The sequence below is a fragment of the Haliotis cracherodii genome, unplaced genomic scaffold, assembly GCF_022045235.1.
Source record: "Haliotis cracherodii isolate W230 unplaced genomic scaffold, xgHalCrac1.p SCAF_19, whole genome shotgun sequence".
In the NCBI taxonomy this organism is placed as follows: Eukaryota; Metazoa; Mollusca; class Gastropoda; order Lepetellida; family Haliotidae; genus Haliotis; species Haliotis cracherodii.
In genome coordinates this window covers 13,744,882-13,763,362 of record NW_027266274.1, presented here as the reverse complement: position 1 = coordinate 13,763,362, position 18,481 = coordinate 13,744,882, and the positions used below count along the sequence as shown (strand labels likewise).

Genomic DNA, 18,481 nt, shown 5'->3' with positions numbered 1-18,481 from the left:
ACCAATCATTACCAGAGACCAAGGCTTTTCCCCACCAAGTGTGTGCTCTACTGTTCTATAACCAATCGTTACCAGAGACCAAGGCATTTACCCACCCAGTGTGTACTCTACTGTTCTATAACCAATCATTACCAGAGACCAAGGCACTACCTACCCAGTATGTACTCTACTGTTCTATAACCAATCATTACCAGAGACCAAGGCATTTATCTACCAAGCGTGTACTCTACTGTTCTATAACCAATCGTTACCAGAGACCAAGGCATTTACCTACCCAGTATGTACTCTACTGTTGTATAACCAATCATTACCATAGACCAAGGCACTACCTAGCCAGTATGAACTCTACTGTAACAGTTCTATCACCTATGATTTCCCACTCATGGTCAAGTTGATTGTCTTATTGTTTTCCTTAAGTCAGCTCTTTGTCATCCCACCCAGTGTTCAGCAATGAAACTTACAATTTGGTCTAAATGCAAGTTATAATTAAAACTAATCAACTAAACGTGAATCACTTATTAAGAAACGAAACGAGCATGGATGATGTACAAGCACTTAAACACACTCTGTTGTGTTGTTATGTGTAACACCCAGCCCATCAAAAAAAAATTCATTGTACTTAATTGGCATCCATCCTGTTTATATAAATCATGTTGGTTTCCTTGTAATATTGATTTGTTTTACATTAATCCTGCCTTTTGTCAACATATCAGCAAGTACATATTGACTCAAGCCCTGAAATGTTGCAACAATAAACTAGTTACCCATAAATGTTTTATGTCTTTGTGATGTTGCATATTGTCTGAATAATTGGTTAGAAATTAGAACTAATCGCCACCACAAAAAAAACATTCGACAGGAGATGTTGCCATTTTATTGTAAAAAATGCAAATAATGTCTCACCTTTTAAAAAGGTTTTCAGATATATTTTAATGCATTCAGAACACACCAAAGTCAAGGAATAAATTACCCCCCAGATTTATTGTATCGTTTTTTAAGTTTATTTTGGAAACAGCGAATACTTAAAACTTGCTCACCACGAAGCAAGTGCTGCAGAGGACAGGGTGATTAAACATACACCAGACAAGTGTTCTATCATTGGTTGTGTGAGTCCTGGTTGGTCCACATGGTTATTGGGATGTGTTCCATGGCTGGTCCACATGATTATTGGGATGTGTTCCATGGCTGGTCCACATGGTTATTGGGATGTGTTCCATGGCTGGTCCACATGATTATTGGGATGTGTTCCATGGCTGGTCCACATGGTTATTGGGATGTGTTCCATGGCTGGTCCACATGGTTATTGGGATGTATTCCATGGTTGGTCCACATGGTTATTGAGATGTGTTCCATGGCTGGTCCACATGGATATTGGGATGTATTCCATGTGCTGCTGAACACTGTGGGGGCTGTGCTGCATAAATGGAGATGGTTCTGACAGATATAATTAAAAATACAAAGCTTCATCAACTAATCCAAATTTCAGTAATTCTCTGTTTATTGAATTTTCGCAATTGTTGAAATAGTTACTGAAATGAGAGGGAAGCTACTCAATCTTTTTCTGACTTTTTTTTTTTTTTTTTTTTTTTAATTCATTGTAATAGGCATTTGTATAAACAATGTATACACAGGGTATTCAAAGTAACAACAGGAGGCTTTTTGTTGGTTATAACTGTGCGGGACATTTTGATTCAAACTTTCAAATACTACAATATTAATTGCAATAAATTTTCAATGTAATTTATCGATACATCCTTGATAATTTTAGTAACGTTTTGAGAGACAAGTGTTTTCCTTGGATGCTCGAGATACACATATACCTTTTTTTAGCAGCTATAATCACATGGTTTATAAAGTCATGTTTCAAGTTATGTCTCTACTGTAAGTATTCAAATTCTGAAACGATCTTAATGTTCATGTCCAGAAGTGTATTTAAGTAGACAGTCAATTCCTTCTAGATTTGTTTCACAAATGATCTTTATCCCACTTGCTTGAATAATTATAACTATTTGACTTAGGGTACAAGTTTCATAGTTGCCTTCCTTTGCCGTGCCAGGATCTGCTGGTTTGGGTTTACAAAATCACATATTCTCTGATTATTGGTCTGTTTGACTGTGTGTGGAGTTACCAAAGCATTAAACGTCACTTCAGGTTTTCTTGCACATTAATGTGGCACACCTTGATATGACTCAAATAATATACTAAGTGTCTCTACCGTGAAGATCTGGGGTAGAATAGGTCTTCAGCAACCTATGCTTGCCATAACAGGCGACTATGCTTGAGCTAAGAGCCGACTAACAGGATCGGGTGGTTAGACTTACTAACTTGGTTGATGCATGTCATCATATCCCAGTTGCGTGGATCAATGCTCATGATGTCAATCACTGGAAAGTCTGGTCCAGAATTAATTATGTTACCGACCGCCGTCATATGGATGGAATATTGCGGAGTGCGGCATTACACAACAAACAAACAAGTTGGTCTCAAACTAGTAACAACACTTGTGGTCTGACGTTGATTAATGAATAATTTGTATACTCGAATATGCAAGGGGCCGACATACGGTTCTCAGTAAGAAGTGACAACTTGGAGACGATGGCTTGCGGTATATCAAGTTTTACTTTATACATGTAGATATATACATACAAAAGACACTATGTGCCAGGTCAGCACATAGTGGTAGTGGTTGTTGTCTAGGTGCCCCGGAGCACCCAGCCTAACCCTAGCTAGGCTAAGGGTAAGACCTTTCTTTTCTCCTTTCTCTTTGGACCAAGGCTTATATAGCCAAGGTCACCTGACATTTTGTAAGTAATAAATATAAATGTAAACAGTAATTCATCAGCAGGATGGCAGAGGGTCGATATACACAAAAATGGGGATTAACAAATAGGATTAGCATCATATAAATAACAGCAATTAAGTGTTTCAAGGCATATAGATGTCATAGCTCCAGGGTAATGAGCCTTTGCAATTAAATGTTCTTGGGTGTCGTAAATCAGTCGCTATGACACTAGGTTCACCAAGGACTAGGTTTAATTTAAGGTTGTCTTGGGTTCCTCAGAGTATATATACAAGGGTTAAGTGCCACATGTAGCCAGGACAAGTAGGTAGCAATCGTATGAACCCATCTACCTGCCACAGTCATTGCAGGGTCAGCGACAGTCATTACCATATAAGGCATGTATGTCAACATGAAGCAACCAAGGATCAACACAATCATCCGCAACAACCTCACTTCCTGTGAGGAGAATGCTGCACTTGGCGTCTGCTCCTTCGACTTGGCGTCTGCCTCTTCCTTGAAATTAGCTATCTTCTGCTTGGATTTCTTGTAGGTGTAAAATATTGACGCATAACTCCAGAAAATAATTGGAACAGATGTCACCAGAAGGATTCCACACATGAACAGAACGTAATTGTCGTTGCGGATAACGGCACAGTATTTTTTTTCCAAGTTGTAACCAAACTGCCCCCAGATTTCAGCCAGTGGGAGGATGAGGAGCAAGGAGTAAAATGTCCAGCTGAAAATTATCATCACTGAATTGTTTAGGCGGTTGTCATAGATGGTCATGTAGGTCACTGGGTGCACGACCTTGAAGTAGCGGTTGAGGGTCAGAAGGATGAGGGCGTTGATCTCCGCACAGACGTTGGCATACATGAGATAGGCAAAGACTTTACAGAAGGTGTTGCCATATATCCATCCATTGAAGAAGGAGTTGACGGCGAGGAGTGGCAGCAGGATGGAGGAGCTGAGAAGGTTGTTGATACAGAGGTTCAGGAGGTAAAGGTTACAGGTCAACTGCTTCGCGCGCTTCCGCGTCAGTTTGTAGATGGTGAAACTGTTTCCTATGATCCCGCTGACAGCAATGGTGAGAGAGCAGACTGAGTGTGTCACTCGAAGACCAGTTGACAGTGTGTCCTGTGTCAGGGTCGAGTTCGCTGTGGTGACCATCTTGTTTAGAACTGGAAGGGAATCATAAAGCTCTGAGGACTTACATTACCAATACCAGATTGCGGATGTCTTACTTCCACAACCATAACCGAGGAGGAGTGCTTTACCTCACTTATAAACCATCTAAATGCAAGAAATAACAGACAAAATAAGAAAACATCGAAATGTCTTGTTGTGAAACAATACAGTGTGTCGCAGTGTAAAAGAAATGCAATCAAAGTGTGTGAGAGAAGAAACACGTGCAGCATAGACAAAACTAAGTCATGACATCTAAAACAGAACATTCTTTCTCCTCCTGCCCTGGTGCCTCAGTGGAACACAGTGGGTTACAAAACTGAACATGATAGGTGGGGTTGCAGGTTCAGTTCCGGTCAAACATAATTAAAAAGTAAGACAAGTTCTATGGATGAACATCTTCTTTATTACAATTAGTGCGACGTTTCAGTGTAGATCCTAACACCTTTATCAAGCAAGTGATGGATAGTGCTAAACAACATAGGTATATATACTTATTAACATCAATGTTTATACAGTCAATTGATTGATGGACACAGAGAGCTAATATTGATGGACACAGAGAGCTGATTAAGATAATTGTAATAAAGAAGTTGTTCATCCATAGAACTTGTCTTACTTCATCACACCAACTTCTAAATGCCACTGAAAGAAGTCATAATTGAAAAGTTCCAATTCTTCTCTTCCATTTTAGAACATGTTTGAAATCCAAATCCATCTGCTAATCAAATCAGCAGGTCTTACAAACAAAAAGGAGGACCTCATACAAGGTCTTACTAGGAAAAAGTAAAACCTCATCCCCGAGATGAGGTCTTACTTAGAAAAAGTAAAACCTCCCAAGAGGTTATTCTGAGATAGTAAGATATAGACAACACAAAAGGCAAAAGTGACAGTAGGTTTATGATGAAGAGTCAGGCAACATCACTGATATGTTTAGATGACTGCATGTTGTTTGGTCATGAGTTCACAGTGGTGGCACCACCTCCGTGGTCTAGTGGTAGAGCGTCCGCCCAGAGAGTGGAAGGTCCGGGGTTCGATCCCCGGCCGTGTCATACCAAAAGACGTTAAAAGATGGTACTTGTTGTTACCCTGTCTGGCGCTCAGCATTAAGGGGCTAAAACAAGCACAGGTTGGCTTGGAGTCTGAGTGGGGTATTCATGTTAAACTGCAACATGGTATCTCAGTGGGCTAGCACTATAAATCGGCATCAGTCCGGACTAGTACAAGCAGCCACACACACACACGTCGCTATATAAGTGCAATAATCTTGGACGCGACGTTAAACCCCGTTTCACCTCACCTCACAGTGGTGGCCAGTTGTTTCAGAAGGGATTTCAATGAAGGGTTCAGCTATTTCACTGAAATGTTTAGATGATAAGTAATGTTTCATATGAGGGTTAGAGTTCATGTTGTTTCTGGATGGAATATGATGATGGGTTACATCACTGAAACTTTATGATGTATCAATGCTTGACATCAAAACAGTTGTAACTGATGGGACAAAAACGGTACAATGTTAGCATGTGTGGTCATCATGAAAATGGGTTTGATGTTACCTTTAAAGTTTTTTTTCTAAATTTAAAACTGTTCAGATATATGACTGCACCAATACAGATGATTACAAAAACAGTGCAATAATGATGCAAATGCATTTTGGAACCCGTGAAGATAATGGGTAGAAGCATCCCATGCTTGCCGTAAAAGGCGACTATGCTTGTCAAAAGAGGCAACTAACGGGATCGGATGGTCAGGCTCACTGACTTGGTTGATGTATTCCAATTGCGTGGATCGATGCTCATGATGTCAATCACTGGATTGTCTGGTCCAGACTGGATTATTTAGAGACTGCCAGCTGGACTATTGTCTGAGTGCAGCAGTAATCAACAAACAAAACAAACAAACAAATACAGCAACACAAATTGTCTCACCTTGGCTTCTGGCCGTGTCAGTAGATGTTCTGCAACTGAAAGTCTTGCCCTGCTGCACAGGGCTTCCATCACAAGCGTTGTCACTGACGTCAACAAAATCTTTCATCTTTCCATACTCATCCTTTGATTCAGTTGTGTCAGGAACATGTTTCTGGTCATTTCCTCCGCGGACTCCGTGTTGAATGTCCCCTTGACCCACTCGCCCAGACCAGAATAAACTTTTTTCATTGATGTCTCTTTGAGAACCCATTAGCAATTAGAGGTGGATCATTCGTATTGATGAATCTGGATTCTTTTATATTGTTATATCTATATCTCCTTGACCGAGAAATATATGAAAATATCTTCGATTTCTTCCATATTGCAGTATTCTTCAGAATACGTGCAGTGGGTAGCCTAGTGGTTAAGGCGTTGGCTCGTCACACCGCAGACCCAGGTTTGATTTCCGACATGGGTACAATGTGTGAAGCCCATTTCTGGTGTCCCCCACTGTGATATTGCTGGAAAATTGCTAAAAGTGGCGTAAAACCATACTCAATCAATCTTTAGAATACTCAGTGAATAAGAACTTCATGTCGATTCAGAATATGATGGAGGCTTGTCACAAGCTGTCTCAGACAATGTCCTGTGACATATGTTTCGGTGTTCTTCACTGGTCTTTTCCTAATTTACAAATAGAGTAACACCTAAGTCAGGCAAGTTGGCAAGCCTCCAAGTTTAAATATTTACCAAGTAGCCATATGGCTACAAGTATTTTTTTCCAGGTAGCCAGTGGTAAAATCAAGATGTCAAGCTAATATTGTAGGTAGCCAAAAGCAATTATGTTTATCAAATAACTATTATATGTACAAGTCATAGCACTAGTCTTGGAATCGTATATTTGTGGAAACTACTTGAGTTTTGTTATTTGTGACTCTAACAATGATGCAATTTATGTTACTAGATTATAAAGGTATATCCCTGCTTATCCAATAAATTATCAACTAAAATAAAATACTTATTTAATTAATATTTATGTATTTTGGTTCATTGTTGACTTTATGAGGAGTTGTTTGCGAGTACAATTAGTAACAGACAATTGTGTCTACATATGTGTAGCAATAGAAGATAGCCACAAGATATTTTTCAAGGTAGTCATTTGGCTACCTCTGAAATATAGACAGTACACAAATTGAAACTTAGGTCACATTGGCAGCCGTTTTAGTCACAGATTGAGACCTGGTTGGTATTCAAAGTTATATTGTCCTGGGTCATGATGTTTACAGAACAATTCCAAGACTTGGGTCAATGTTTTCCCATGTCCGTCTGCCCATTAGTTCAGGGCAATTGTGTAAGTACATCATTCAGTATGACTTTCCGAAACAATTACTGGAGTGATCTAGCTCTCCACAATTGCCATAACAATCTGTGTACTGGGAGCTGTGAAGGACAATCAAACAAAGCTGCTTCACTGTGTTGTGTTACATCCATTAATAAACATCCAGCAGTATTGACCGGGTACAAGCGCTCCTTATCTTCCAGGAAAGGCATCAGTCCTTGATTTGGCCATCAATACATCAATTCGTCATAATTAACAAAATCATGCATGAGCTACAGTATTGTTAGCTAACCTGGCCCTAATAACACTACACATGATTTGTTATTTCCAGGATTAATGAGTGAGTGAATGAGTATGGTTTTACGCCGCTTTTAGCAATATTCCAGCAATATCATGGCGGGGGACACCAGAAATGGGCTTCACACATTGTACCCATGTCGGGAATCGAACCCGGGTCTTCGGCGTGACGATCCAACGCTTTAACCACTAGGCTACCCGACCGCCCCTCCAGGATTAATGGGTGAAATAGGATTGCATGATGTATGAATTGTAGGTAATGTGTTCTCCTTCTGTTTCAGTTCCGCATGCCAACCTGTATATTCTGCTGAACCCAGTGAGGCTCACCCTGGACTTTCTAACCCTGCTCTGGACCAACTACTTCATGCTCAGTCTCTCACAGAATCTGGTAAGCTGGTCCTCTAGGACCCATTCTTGTAAAGTATTGGAGTGCCCTGTGTGTAATCCAAGACACCCAGCCACAACTTTAGTTTCAGGAGACTGCATGTGCTCACATTAAGAATTGAACATCATTTACATTGTCAATTAACTGTCAGTGATAGTCTTATTGAACATAGGGTCCTCTTCTGACCAGAGGATCATTGGATGGCATTCTTTCCTTGTTCACTTATGATAGGGATGACCTCTTTGATGACATGGACAAGGTGTCCTCTTCCTGATCAGAAATTAAATGTATGACATCCTTGCCTTGATAGCTTATGATAGGGATGGCCTCTTTGATGACATGGACAAGTTGTCCTCTTCCTGATCAGAAATTAAATGTATGACATCCTTACCTTGATAGCTTATGATAGGGATGACCTCTTTGATGACATGGACAAGTTGTCCTCTTCCTGATCAGAAATTAAATGTATGACATCCTTACCTTGATAGCTTATGATAGGGATGACCTCTTTGATGACATGGACAAGTTGTCCTCTTCCTGATCAGAAATTAAATGTATGACATCCTTACCTTGATAGCTTATGATAGGGATGACCTCTTTGATGACATGGACAAGTTGTCCTCTTCCTGATCAGAAGTCCAATGGATCACATCCCTAACCTGATAGCTAATGATAGGGATAACCTCATTGGTCATCTGGTCAAAGTACACTGTTCCAGATCAAAACATCCACTGATGAGCTGTCAGCTTACTATCAAGGATAACCAAGTGGCAACTCCTCACAACAAGGATGGAGCCAAGCCACATCTTGGGAAACAGAACAACAAACAAGAAATATAAAACCCAATTGATCCTGTATTTTGTTCTTGACATGTTGAAAAGATGTCGTTGAGGGAAAATGAAGTTAATACAATCTATTCACTTTCACTGTTAGCATGTTATATATAGTGTTTGGTGTGCATGCTCTTCTTAAAAATTGATAATAAAACAGGACCTTTTTGGGTTTGCCTAATATTGGTGCAATGTTGCAAGACATGGCCGAAGCATATGCTCCTCCCTCTAGCCTGGTGTACTGGTACTTGCAGGAACTGGATGATCAGACTTCTGCCAAGAAAGAACATGTGGACATCAAGGTGGAGGCCGTCATGCCCCGGGTATGTGCAGCCCTTGTTTCAGTCAGGCAGTTATAACTGTACTCTATCAAAGTTGACCTGTGAAGATCCGGGGTAGAATAGGTCCTAAGCAACCTATGCTTGCTGCAAAAGGCGACTATGCATGTCGTAAAAGGCGACTAACGGGATCGGGTGGTCAGGCTCACTGACTTGGTTGATGCATGTCATCGATCCCAATTGCATGGATTGATGCTCGTGATGTCAATCACTGGATCGTCTGGTCCAGACTCGATTATTTTACAGACCGCCGTCATATAGCTGGAATATTGCTGAGTGCGGCGTTAAACAACAAACAAACAATCTATCAAAGCTTTGTAATTTATGAATTATGTGGGTCAGGGAAAACAAAGGTTCGATAAGATCGTTAGTTCTTTACTTTCTTCGCTGAAAACTTTTCAGCTGCCATTGAGCTTGAGTCCTGGGTCAGTCATCTATCTGTCCACCCATCCAACTGCTAGTACTGACTGCTTCATGCTAGGAAGCCAATCCTTGCTGTTCTGTAGAATGTCTGTATGGAAAACTAGTGTACAAATGTGACAAACCTAACACCCGTTTGCTTAAATCAGTTCGTCCATGCTCCTGTAAGGAGGGACAGTGGGGTAGCCTAGTGGTTATAGTGTTGACTCGTCACACCGAAGACCCGGATTCGATTCCCGACTTGGGTACAATGTGTAGAGCCCTTTTTCCGGTGTCCCCCTTCATGATAATGCTGAAATATTGCTGAAAGCGGCGTAAAACCATACTCACTCACTCACTCACCTGTAAGTATCACTGTTTATGATTATGAGAAATGTTGATGTCAATTCATGTTTACTATTGCTGTCACAGTCTTAGTGTCTCATTACATTAACCACTTACCCTTTGTCTAGCAAACTGTTCTTCAGGATTATTTAGTCCATGAAAGCCCATATGTAATAAGTGGAATCTACTGAAACTTTGTGGGAATAATTAGATTACTGTGTTACATTTCCACCCACACTAATCCCATCCAGCTAATGTGACCCCTGCCCTGGTTTACAGGTCATCATTCCAAATGAGTTCCGAGGTGAAGGTCAGTCAGAGCGCCCCGAGTTTCTCCAGCTCCAGATGTCCAAGATATGTGCCACAAATACCCGTGTTGAGTTGAAGGCCGAGAGATCCGACCTGGCTAAGATATTGGACGTCTACCAGAAGGAGCAACTCCTTCAGTCCAAAGGGTTCCCGAAGGACAATTCCACAACTGCCATCCCACCTCATTTCCGTGCCCATGCTGATGGCAGAGACAACCAGTACTTTGATAAGGGTGTGAAACAGAAGCTGATGGAATGGACAAACCCGGAGTTACTCGGTGGATCTGTTCCGGTCCATGAGTTGTCCACCAATACTCTGAAGCGTGATGCAGGATGTGATATGTGGTGTGTCCTCATTGATCAGGTGTGGCTGGAGTTCCTCTTGTCCCTCAGCTCCAAGAGTCGACCACAACCCTTCGTTGAAGCATTCCCTCTCGCCCTGTGGATATGTCAGCCACACAGTCTAGAGAAATCCAACTGTGCCAAAGACTCCTTTAAAGATTTCAAATCCAACAATCGTGGTCACAAAGACGTAAATGAAATCAGGCCTGATGAAGGAGATCGAGACAAACGTCCTCAGAGGCTTCTCCTGAAACAATACTACAGCTGTGATTCTGATGATGAAGGTCAAGCTAAAGGTGACGAAGGGGAGACAACTAAGGATCAACCTATCTGTGATAATGACAAAGAAAAACCAGAAGTGAATGCCAATAACTTAAAAGAAGATGTGCAATATTCTGACTGCCATGTCGTGGCATCTGTCGGAGCCAAATTACGAATTCAGCTGAATCACCTTCAGTATGTTCTTCTTATGCGTCTCAACGAGTCTTTTACCAAATTCCAAACCCAGATGAGCACTGACCTCTCAAGTCTGGGATCCAGGGATTCTATGAGTGTGTGTGTCCCCCTGGTGTTGCCCCAGATTGAGTTTGCTGCTGTGTGTCCCTGTCTGATCAACCAGCGGTGTTTCCCGGACGACTTCTCCAGCCCGGTTTCTCCATTAGACAAGCTGTCCCATCTGACCATGCCTGCCAGCAAAGAGTATCCTTATGGAGACTACCCTCGCATTGAGTTTACAGGTACAGTGCCATTTCTGGAAAGGAGGAGGTAGAGTCAGGGCCCTTTCTGGCATGCAGGATCTGTATTATTTAAAAATTGAGCAAAACTTTTAGAAATTGTTTTGAAAGTTATCTGATGTGTTCATATGAATGAGAACTTTATTTTGTTCATTTTAACAATTTGAATGTTTGCGACTCATAACAACACTATATGCATATTTTAGGATAAAATGTGTCAAAAAGCTAAATTTAGAGTTTTACAGGAAATGGTTTTCTAATATTTGACCAGGAGCAAGTATTTTTCCCAAGCTGATTTTCATAGATGTACGTAAAAACAATACTAACATATTGTAAAAATTCATCTTCTGTTATGGATTTGCTCATACTCATATTTATTTGAAGTTCGAAAAATATGACGCAGGAGTCACAGCTTCAGATGAATACTTATAGGTCAAGTAACTTATTAATGATAAACTTGGTATCAGAAATGTGTTGCTAGGTCATCCTTCTTGCTCAGAAATGCTTGAGGTCTGGAAATATCTTTGTGGGACCTTTGACAATCTAATGGAATATGTGTTGGCTTGCATAGGGTTCACAAATTTGATATGTATGAAATGTTTTCTTCTGGAATGTGAGTTAGGAATGTTTCTTGATTCGTGTAGACTTCCTGAAAATAGTACAGGCAGTGAACACTCATTGTGGGAACCCACTTTTATTGGGTTTCTGACCTATTGTTATTCAGATCAAGCTTCAGCTCTGATTGTGTTCATCCCTCCAAATTGTTTTTTGACATTCCAGAGTCTGACATGAACCTGCCGAGTGACGTCCCAAGCAGTCCCAACATGATGATCACCAAGTCCATGAGCGACTCCACCATCCAATCTCACTCCAATGGGATGCTGAGTCACTCCGAAAGCACCTCTGACTTTGAGAGGAAGTCTTCCTCAGGCAACCCCCAGCCCCCACCTCTGCAGCGGACAGCCATCTCCGCCCTCGCCATCTCCGGCACCAACAATGATGATGAGGACTCCACCGTCTCCTCTCGCTCCTACGGCGTGGATTCCGGCATTAGCATGGACAGCCGACGCAGCACGGGAGTACGTTACACAAAGACACAGCCACAGATGAAGAAGGCACTTTCTTCTGTTTCATCTGCTTTTTCGAGTTTCACGGACAAGCTGAAACTAAAGTCTGACGATGACATGTTGTCGGTTTCGGATGACCTTGAGACAATGTCAATAAAAACAGACATGTCATCTGATGATGAGTTTGAACATCTGACGTTTGAGGATTCAGAGGTGCCGGCATTCTGTCATGATCCCCCCTCGGACACTGCATCCACTACTGACACCTACAGCGACGTGGCTGATGACTCCTCCAGCGTCTACGCAGAGAGCTCATCTACACGGGGAAAGGAGATTGTGAGTTGGTTATCTTCTGGCTACATTGGTGACAAGAGGCTCTGTTAGTTATTTTAGCACTGGATAGCACTGGATGTTTATGTATTAGTTTCTTTTCTTATTACATCAGTTATTACGTCAAAATTACCTTCGAACTGTTTGATAGGCATTTCTTAGGAGTTTATGGATGTCGAAGTTTGAGCTGAAACTTTATTCACTCTGTGCATTGCATTATGTTTCTAAGATTCTCGCTGATTTGGTTGATGCATTTCATCGTATCCCAATTTCGTGAATCGATGCTCATGATGTCAATCACTTGATTGTCTGGTCCAGACTCGATTATTTATATAAAGCCAACATATAGTTGGAATATTGCTGAGTGTGACATCAATCAGTCAGTCAGTCAGTCAGTCAGTCAGTCAGTCAAGATTCTCTTAAAGGTTGTTTTGTTTTCCATTGTTTACAGATATCTATAGTGCTGTTCAAGCTGGACACGGTGGAGGCGTTGATGACCAGTAGTGACAAGGGGATGACAGTGGCGGCACAGGTGTCGAAACTCCTCACCTGCCAACCAGGCAACATCAGCGCTGAGGACTTTCACACAAAGTTCTCCAGTCAGAAAGGTATGTACTGATGGCGGTGGTCTTTTGCCACCTGTAGTTCACCTTACAGTTATCACAAGGCTATTGATGTTGTAGCTCACTATTGATCTTACTATCTGCAGCTCACCTTACAGTTGTTATCACAAGGCTATTGATGTTGTAGCTGAGTATTGAGCTTACTATCTGCAGCTCACCTTACAGTTGTTATCACAAGGCTATTGATGTTGTAACTCACTATTGATCTTACTATCTGCAGCTCACCTTACAGTTGTTATCACAAGGCTATTGATGTTGTAGCTGAGTATTGAGCTTACTATCTGCAGCTCACCTTACAGTTGTTATCACAAGGCTATTGATGTTGTAACTCACTATTGATCTTACTATCTGCAACCCACCTTACATCTGTTATCACAAGGCTATTGATGTTGTAACTCACTATTGATCTTACTATCTGCAGCTAACATTACAGTTGTTATCACAAGGCTATTGATGTTGTAGCTCACTAGTCATAGCTCACCTTAAGTTTTACCGGTTGAGCCCCAATTATGTTTCTAGGCTTGTCAGCACCATACCCGTGCTCATGGGTTTCACTGAAGTGGTAAACATTAGATGTAACTGTTTATTAGCTGATTTCTGTTCTTGCTGTCCGTAAATCACATTTGGTGATTTAGATTTTGTTGAGTTTTGAACTTCCCTTACTTATAGGTTTTCTTGGTTCTTACTTGTGGCTTTTCATAGCTCTTACCTGTAGCTTTTCTTGGCTAATACTTACATGTTTTCTTAGCTCTTACCTTAGCTTTCCGTGGCCTTTACTTGTAGCTTTCCTTGGCTTTTACCTGTAGCTTTCCTTGGCTATTACTTGTAAATTACCTTAGCCGTTACTTGTAACTTTCCTTGGCTCTCACCTGTAGCTTTCCTTGGCTCTTACTTGTATCTTTTCTTGGCTCTTACCTGTAGCTTTTCTTGGCTCTTACCTGTACTTTCTTTGGCTCTTACCTGTAGCTTTCCTTGGCTCTTACCTGTAGCTTTCCTTGGCTCTTACCTGTAGCTTTTCTTGGCTCTCACCTGTAGCTTTCCTTGGCTCTTACTTGTAGCTTTTCTTGGCTCTTACCTGTAGCTTTTCTTGGCTCTTATCTGTACTTTCTTTGGCTCTTACCTGTAGCTTTCCTTGGCTCTCACCTGTAGCTTTCCTTGGCTCTTACTTGTATCTTTTCTTGGCTCTTACCTGTAGCTTTTCTTGGCTCTTACCTGTACTTTCTTTGGCTCTTACCTGTACTTTTCTTGGCTCTTACCTGTACTTTTCTTGGCTCTTACCTGTACTTTTCTTGGCTCTTACCTGTAGCTTTCCTTGGCCCTTACTTGTAGCTTTCCTTGGCTTTTACCTGTAGCTTTCCTTGGCTATTACTTGTACCTTACCTTAGCCGTTACTTGTAACTTTCCTTGGCTCTCACCTGTATCTTTCCTTAGCTCTTACTAGTGAAAGGAAACCCTGACTCTTACCATTCTCCAAGTTGTTGCTTTATACTGGGTAACAATAATTTCTAAAGAATAAGTTTTAGATAACTACCAAAATCTATTTTTCTGCAGGATTCTTTCAAGACAACACCCTGTCTCCGAGTCACCCGAAGACGTTTCCATACACCGTGCAGTATCGAGCCGACACAACGACAACTCCAAACAAAGCTCTTCTCACTGTGAGGAGCCATGACTCCAGCCTCAGTTTCAAAATGTCCAGTCTCATGTCACTATCAGAGTTCATCGAGGATGAGAAGACGTCTGAGCCGATACCGATGCTGGTGGACGTCGACAACCTCCTCATCATTCTTGAGGTGAGTGTATAGTCTGTGATTGAACAGTCATTCAACTAGGAACTCATCCCGTCTTTAGGTCAGCCATAGCCATTATGTTTTTCAGGACCCTTAAAGATCCGAGTTAGAATAGATCTTCAGCAGCCCTGATTGCCGTAAGAGACGACTATGTTTGTTGTAAGAGGTGAATAACGGGATTGGGTGGTCATGCTCACTGACATGGTTGATGCGCAACAAACAAACAAACAAACAAACAAACAAACACCAAGTGAGGGTAATTTTTAAAAAAAATTGTGTCTGCCTAACCCTCACTTTTCACACAACATCCATCTTTGAACACATTCAGTACCTCTCAGGTAAATCAAGTTTCTTAACCTGAGCCCTGATTTATGTTATATACTGTAAATCTTGAAAATAATGTGTTTCCAAATTAATGTGATTGCTGACCACTAGCCAAAAATGCGACTTAATATTAATGTGACTGCCCATTGTGTGAGTCCTATTCTTTGGATGACATTGTTATATACTTGTTACAACTGCTGCTCAATAAACCGTGTTTGTGTTTATATTCAAGTTGGTATTTCCGAATAAGTATCCAGTGAGGCAGTGTTATTATTGATTGTCATTTTGGAGACATCCATTCGAAGTTAAGTAATGCAAGCAAAGACCACTCACATTTTTCGCATTTAATTCAAGCTCTTATTTATTTCAAGATTTACAGTAACTTAAGTAGGTGTAAAGACTAGGGTTGAAACGATTCAGCAAGGTTACGATATATGGGTCACAATACGATGTGTATCGTGCTACACATATTTACATCAAATCACATGGAAACTTCTGGACAACAAATATTTCAGAGCAGGTTCAAAAGGAAAACCTGACTGTAGCAGCTATTTTTTGTAGTGATTTTGAAATGCTAACTACAACATATTTTGCTCTATCTGACTGACAAAAATGTCAGAGATCATTAAACGATTAGTAAGTAGTTTTTTTCAGCAAGTATATCGTCTTTTATCGATACAGAAAAAATGGTATCGTGTATCGTATCGTCACATGAAAGCTCATGATGCACCAGTGCACTGATGTTTCGTTTCACACCTAGTAAACACCACTGGTCATCCAGCTGGTCAACGACTCATTTCAGACAAGTAGATCTGGGGAGAAGACAACTAGTCAGAAATCTTCACTGGTCCCAGAATAGCAGAGCAGTGGCCCTGTGTATTCCTGATGTTCCATGTTTGTAACGTGTGCTACGTATCCATTCCTCAGGAGGACCGGCCATCCAGCAACCCTGTGTCACCAGGAGCGATGCCCATCGACATGCAGATACACAAGCTGACGATCAGGAGGGGGTCAGATGGCGTCTTCCACTTATCAGGTGACTGTCACCATTACCCAACCCTCAGACCTGTGAAGATCTGGCGCAGAACCTTCAGCAACCCATGCTTTCCGTAAAAGGCGACTATGCTTGTCGTAAGAGGCGACCAACGGGATCGGGTGGTCAGACTCACTGGTTGATGCATGTCATCGTATCACAGTTGCATGGATCGATGTTCATGCTGTCAATCACTGGATTGTCTGTCCGGACTCGAATATTTACAAACCGCCGTCTTATAGCTAGAATATTGTCTTCAGATCTGTGCCCTGCATATAACCAGGTTTATTTGAATAAAGGGACAAAACCCTTTCCATATCCAATAGAAATCCTTGCATAAAGCAGAGTCGATTGTACGATTCCGTTTTATGAATCTCTTTCATAATATAATTGAGGCGGTCGGGTATCCTAGTGGTTAAAGCGTTCGCTCGTCACGCCAAAGATACGGGTCGAATCCCGACATTGGTACAATATGTGAAGCCCATTTCTGGTGTCCCCCGCCGTGATATTGCTTGAATATTGCTCAAAGCGGCGTAAAACCAAACGCACTCACTCATAATAAAATTGGGGAATAATTCACGTGGAAAGAAGTGAAAGAGCTCTTTTGTGTTGTATGATTGTCGAATTGTGCACATCAAAAGGTGCAAAAATGTTTTCTCCGGTTTTATGATTTCCATGACTTATGTCCGAATGTGTTTCAGGAGGGTCAATAGAGTCAGCACCCCTGGGAATGCAGTCCCTTCAGCCAATATCAGCACTCAAGGGAAGCAACTCTCCATCTCACATATCCGATACATCGCCAGGCAGAGAATCAGAAGAAACGTCCACTCCTGTGTTACACCTGGAACAATTTCGACAGGTGCAGATGGACAACATGGAGCTGCGTCGACAAATACAGGAGTACCAGGCGCTGCAGAAGACAACGGACAAACACCTCGCCCAGTTGAGAGCAGGCATGGAGTTCATGGAGAAACTCACCAGTGAAAATGAAGCATTGAAACAGAAACTATCTGAACGTGATCTCAGCAAGGGAGAGGAACCATCGAATACGTACGAGATGGAGAACTTGCAGCTGCAGCAGAAGGTGACGCGTCTGGAAGAGGAGATCGTCAACATGGCGTGTGAGCGGGATTCGCTGTTTGCCACTCTCAAACTGCTACAAGATGATCTCATGGCCTCCGAGAAACGACATCGAAGCCACACGACAGCGTCATAGTTATGTGTGTCTTGTATGAATGAGGTCTAGATGATGGTTGAACTTGTGAGTCTGAGCTGGGATTACACAGCGTGTCTGATTATGATCATGTGGATATTACACCTGAAGTTGTAAGATAAAATCTGAAGATATCAGATATTTGCCATAAGGGTTACATTATGATAACATTACAATCTACAGCTTAGAGAACAGTGAAACTTCCCCGCTCGTCAATCCCAGCGAAAATTCTTGTTGAAACTGTCATCTCATATTGTCATGTCAAAATATTCAAAGCGATTTAAAGCGATATAGTTATTACACTAACCAATGTGTACGAGAAGATGATGCTTCACTGTATATTAAATATGAAATAGTCTGTGCCTTTAATCAAAAGGCTGATTCGGGCCCGGCCTTGTTTTTCTGAAATAATAAAATATATGTGACGTAATGGCAGAACTGTGGGTCAGTAGTGTTAAGATTTGGGGCACAGACTGTTTTGAGATTTAGACTACTGTATGTTATAATAGAAATCACATATTCAGTAATCAGTAGGTACGTATCACGATACGTACAATACTTACCAGTGTATCCCATCGTTAGCTACATACATAAAATATTGGTATCATATCGGTAGGTACATATCACAATACATTACAACACTGTATCATTAAAGTAGTCAAGTATCCATGTAGAAGATTTGTCCAGAATTTGTTCATCCGAGCTGTCATAGATCACCTGATATCTGCTTTCCTGAACTCAGGAGAGACATCCAAAATGTTCCGAAGATTCCGAAGTCAGTAGTGGAGGACGATTGCTATGATTCAGGTTTATCTTTCAACATCAGCATCAGATGGTTTGCAGGTATTCGCAGCATCTGTAATGGGAGTAGCATAGCTGATTTAACAGTGCAATGAAATAACAAAATCTTTGC

The 18,481-nt window shown here is 41.3% G+C and overlaps 1 protein-coding gene across 1 annotated transcript in view; it reads left to right on the top strand.

Moving 5' to 3' along the window:
• Window positions 1-18,151, top strand: part of LOC139466771 (bridge-like lipid transfer protein family member 3B) — a 122,478-nt gene extending 104,327 nt beyond the window's left edge. Inside the window, exons 11-18 of the mRNA XM_071248446.1 lie at window positions 7,789-7,895; window positions 8,977-9,045; window positions 10,084-11,191; window positions 11,969-12,591; window positions 13,037-13,193; window positions 14,760-15,001; window positions 16,250-16,358; window positions 17,057-18,151. Coding sequence (XP_071104547.1) covers window positions 7,789-7,895; window positions 8,977-9,045; window positions 10,084-11,191; window positions 11,969-12,591; window positions 13,037-13,193; window positions 14,760-15,001; window positions 16,250-16,358; window positions 17,057-17,571 — 2,930 coding nt within the window. The 3' untranslated portion in view covers window positions 17,572-18,151. The remainder of the gene's footprint in view (window positions 1-7,788; window positions 7,896-8,976; window positions 9,046-10,083; window positions 11,192-11,968; window positions 12,592-13,036; window positions 13,194-14,759; window positions 15,002-16,249; window positions 16,359-17,056) is intronic.
• Window positions 18,152-18,481: the final 330 nt, after the last annotated feature.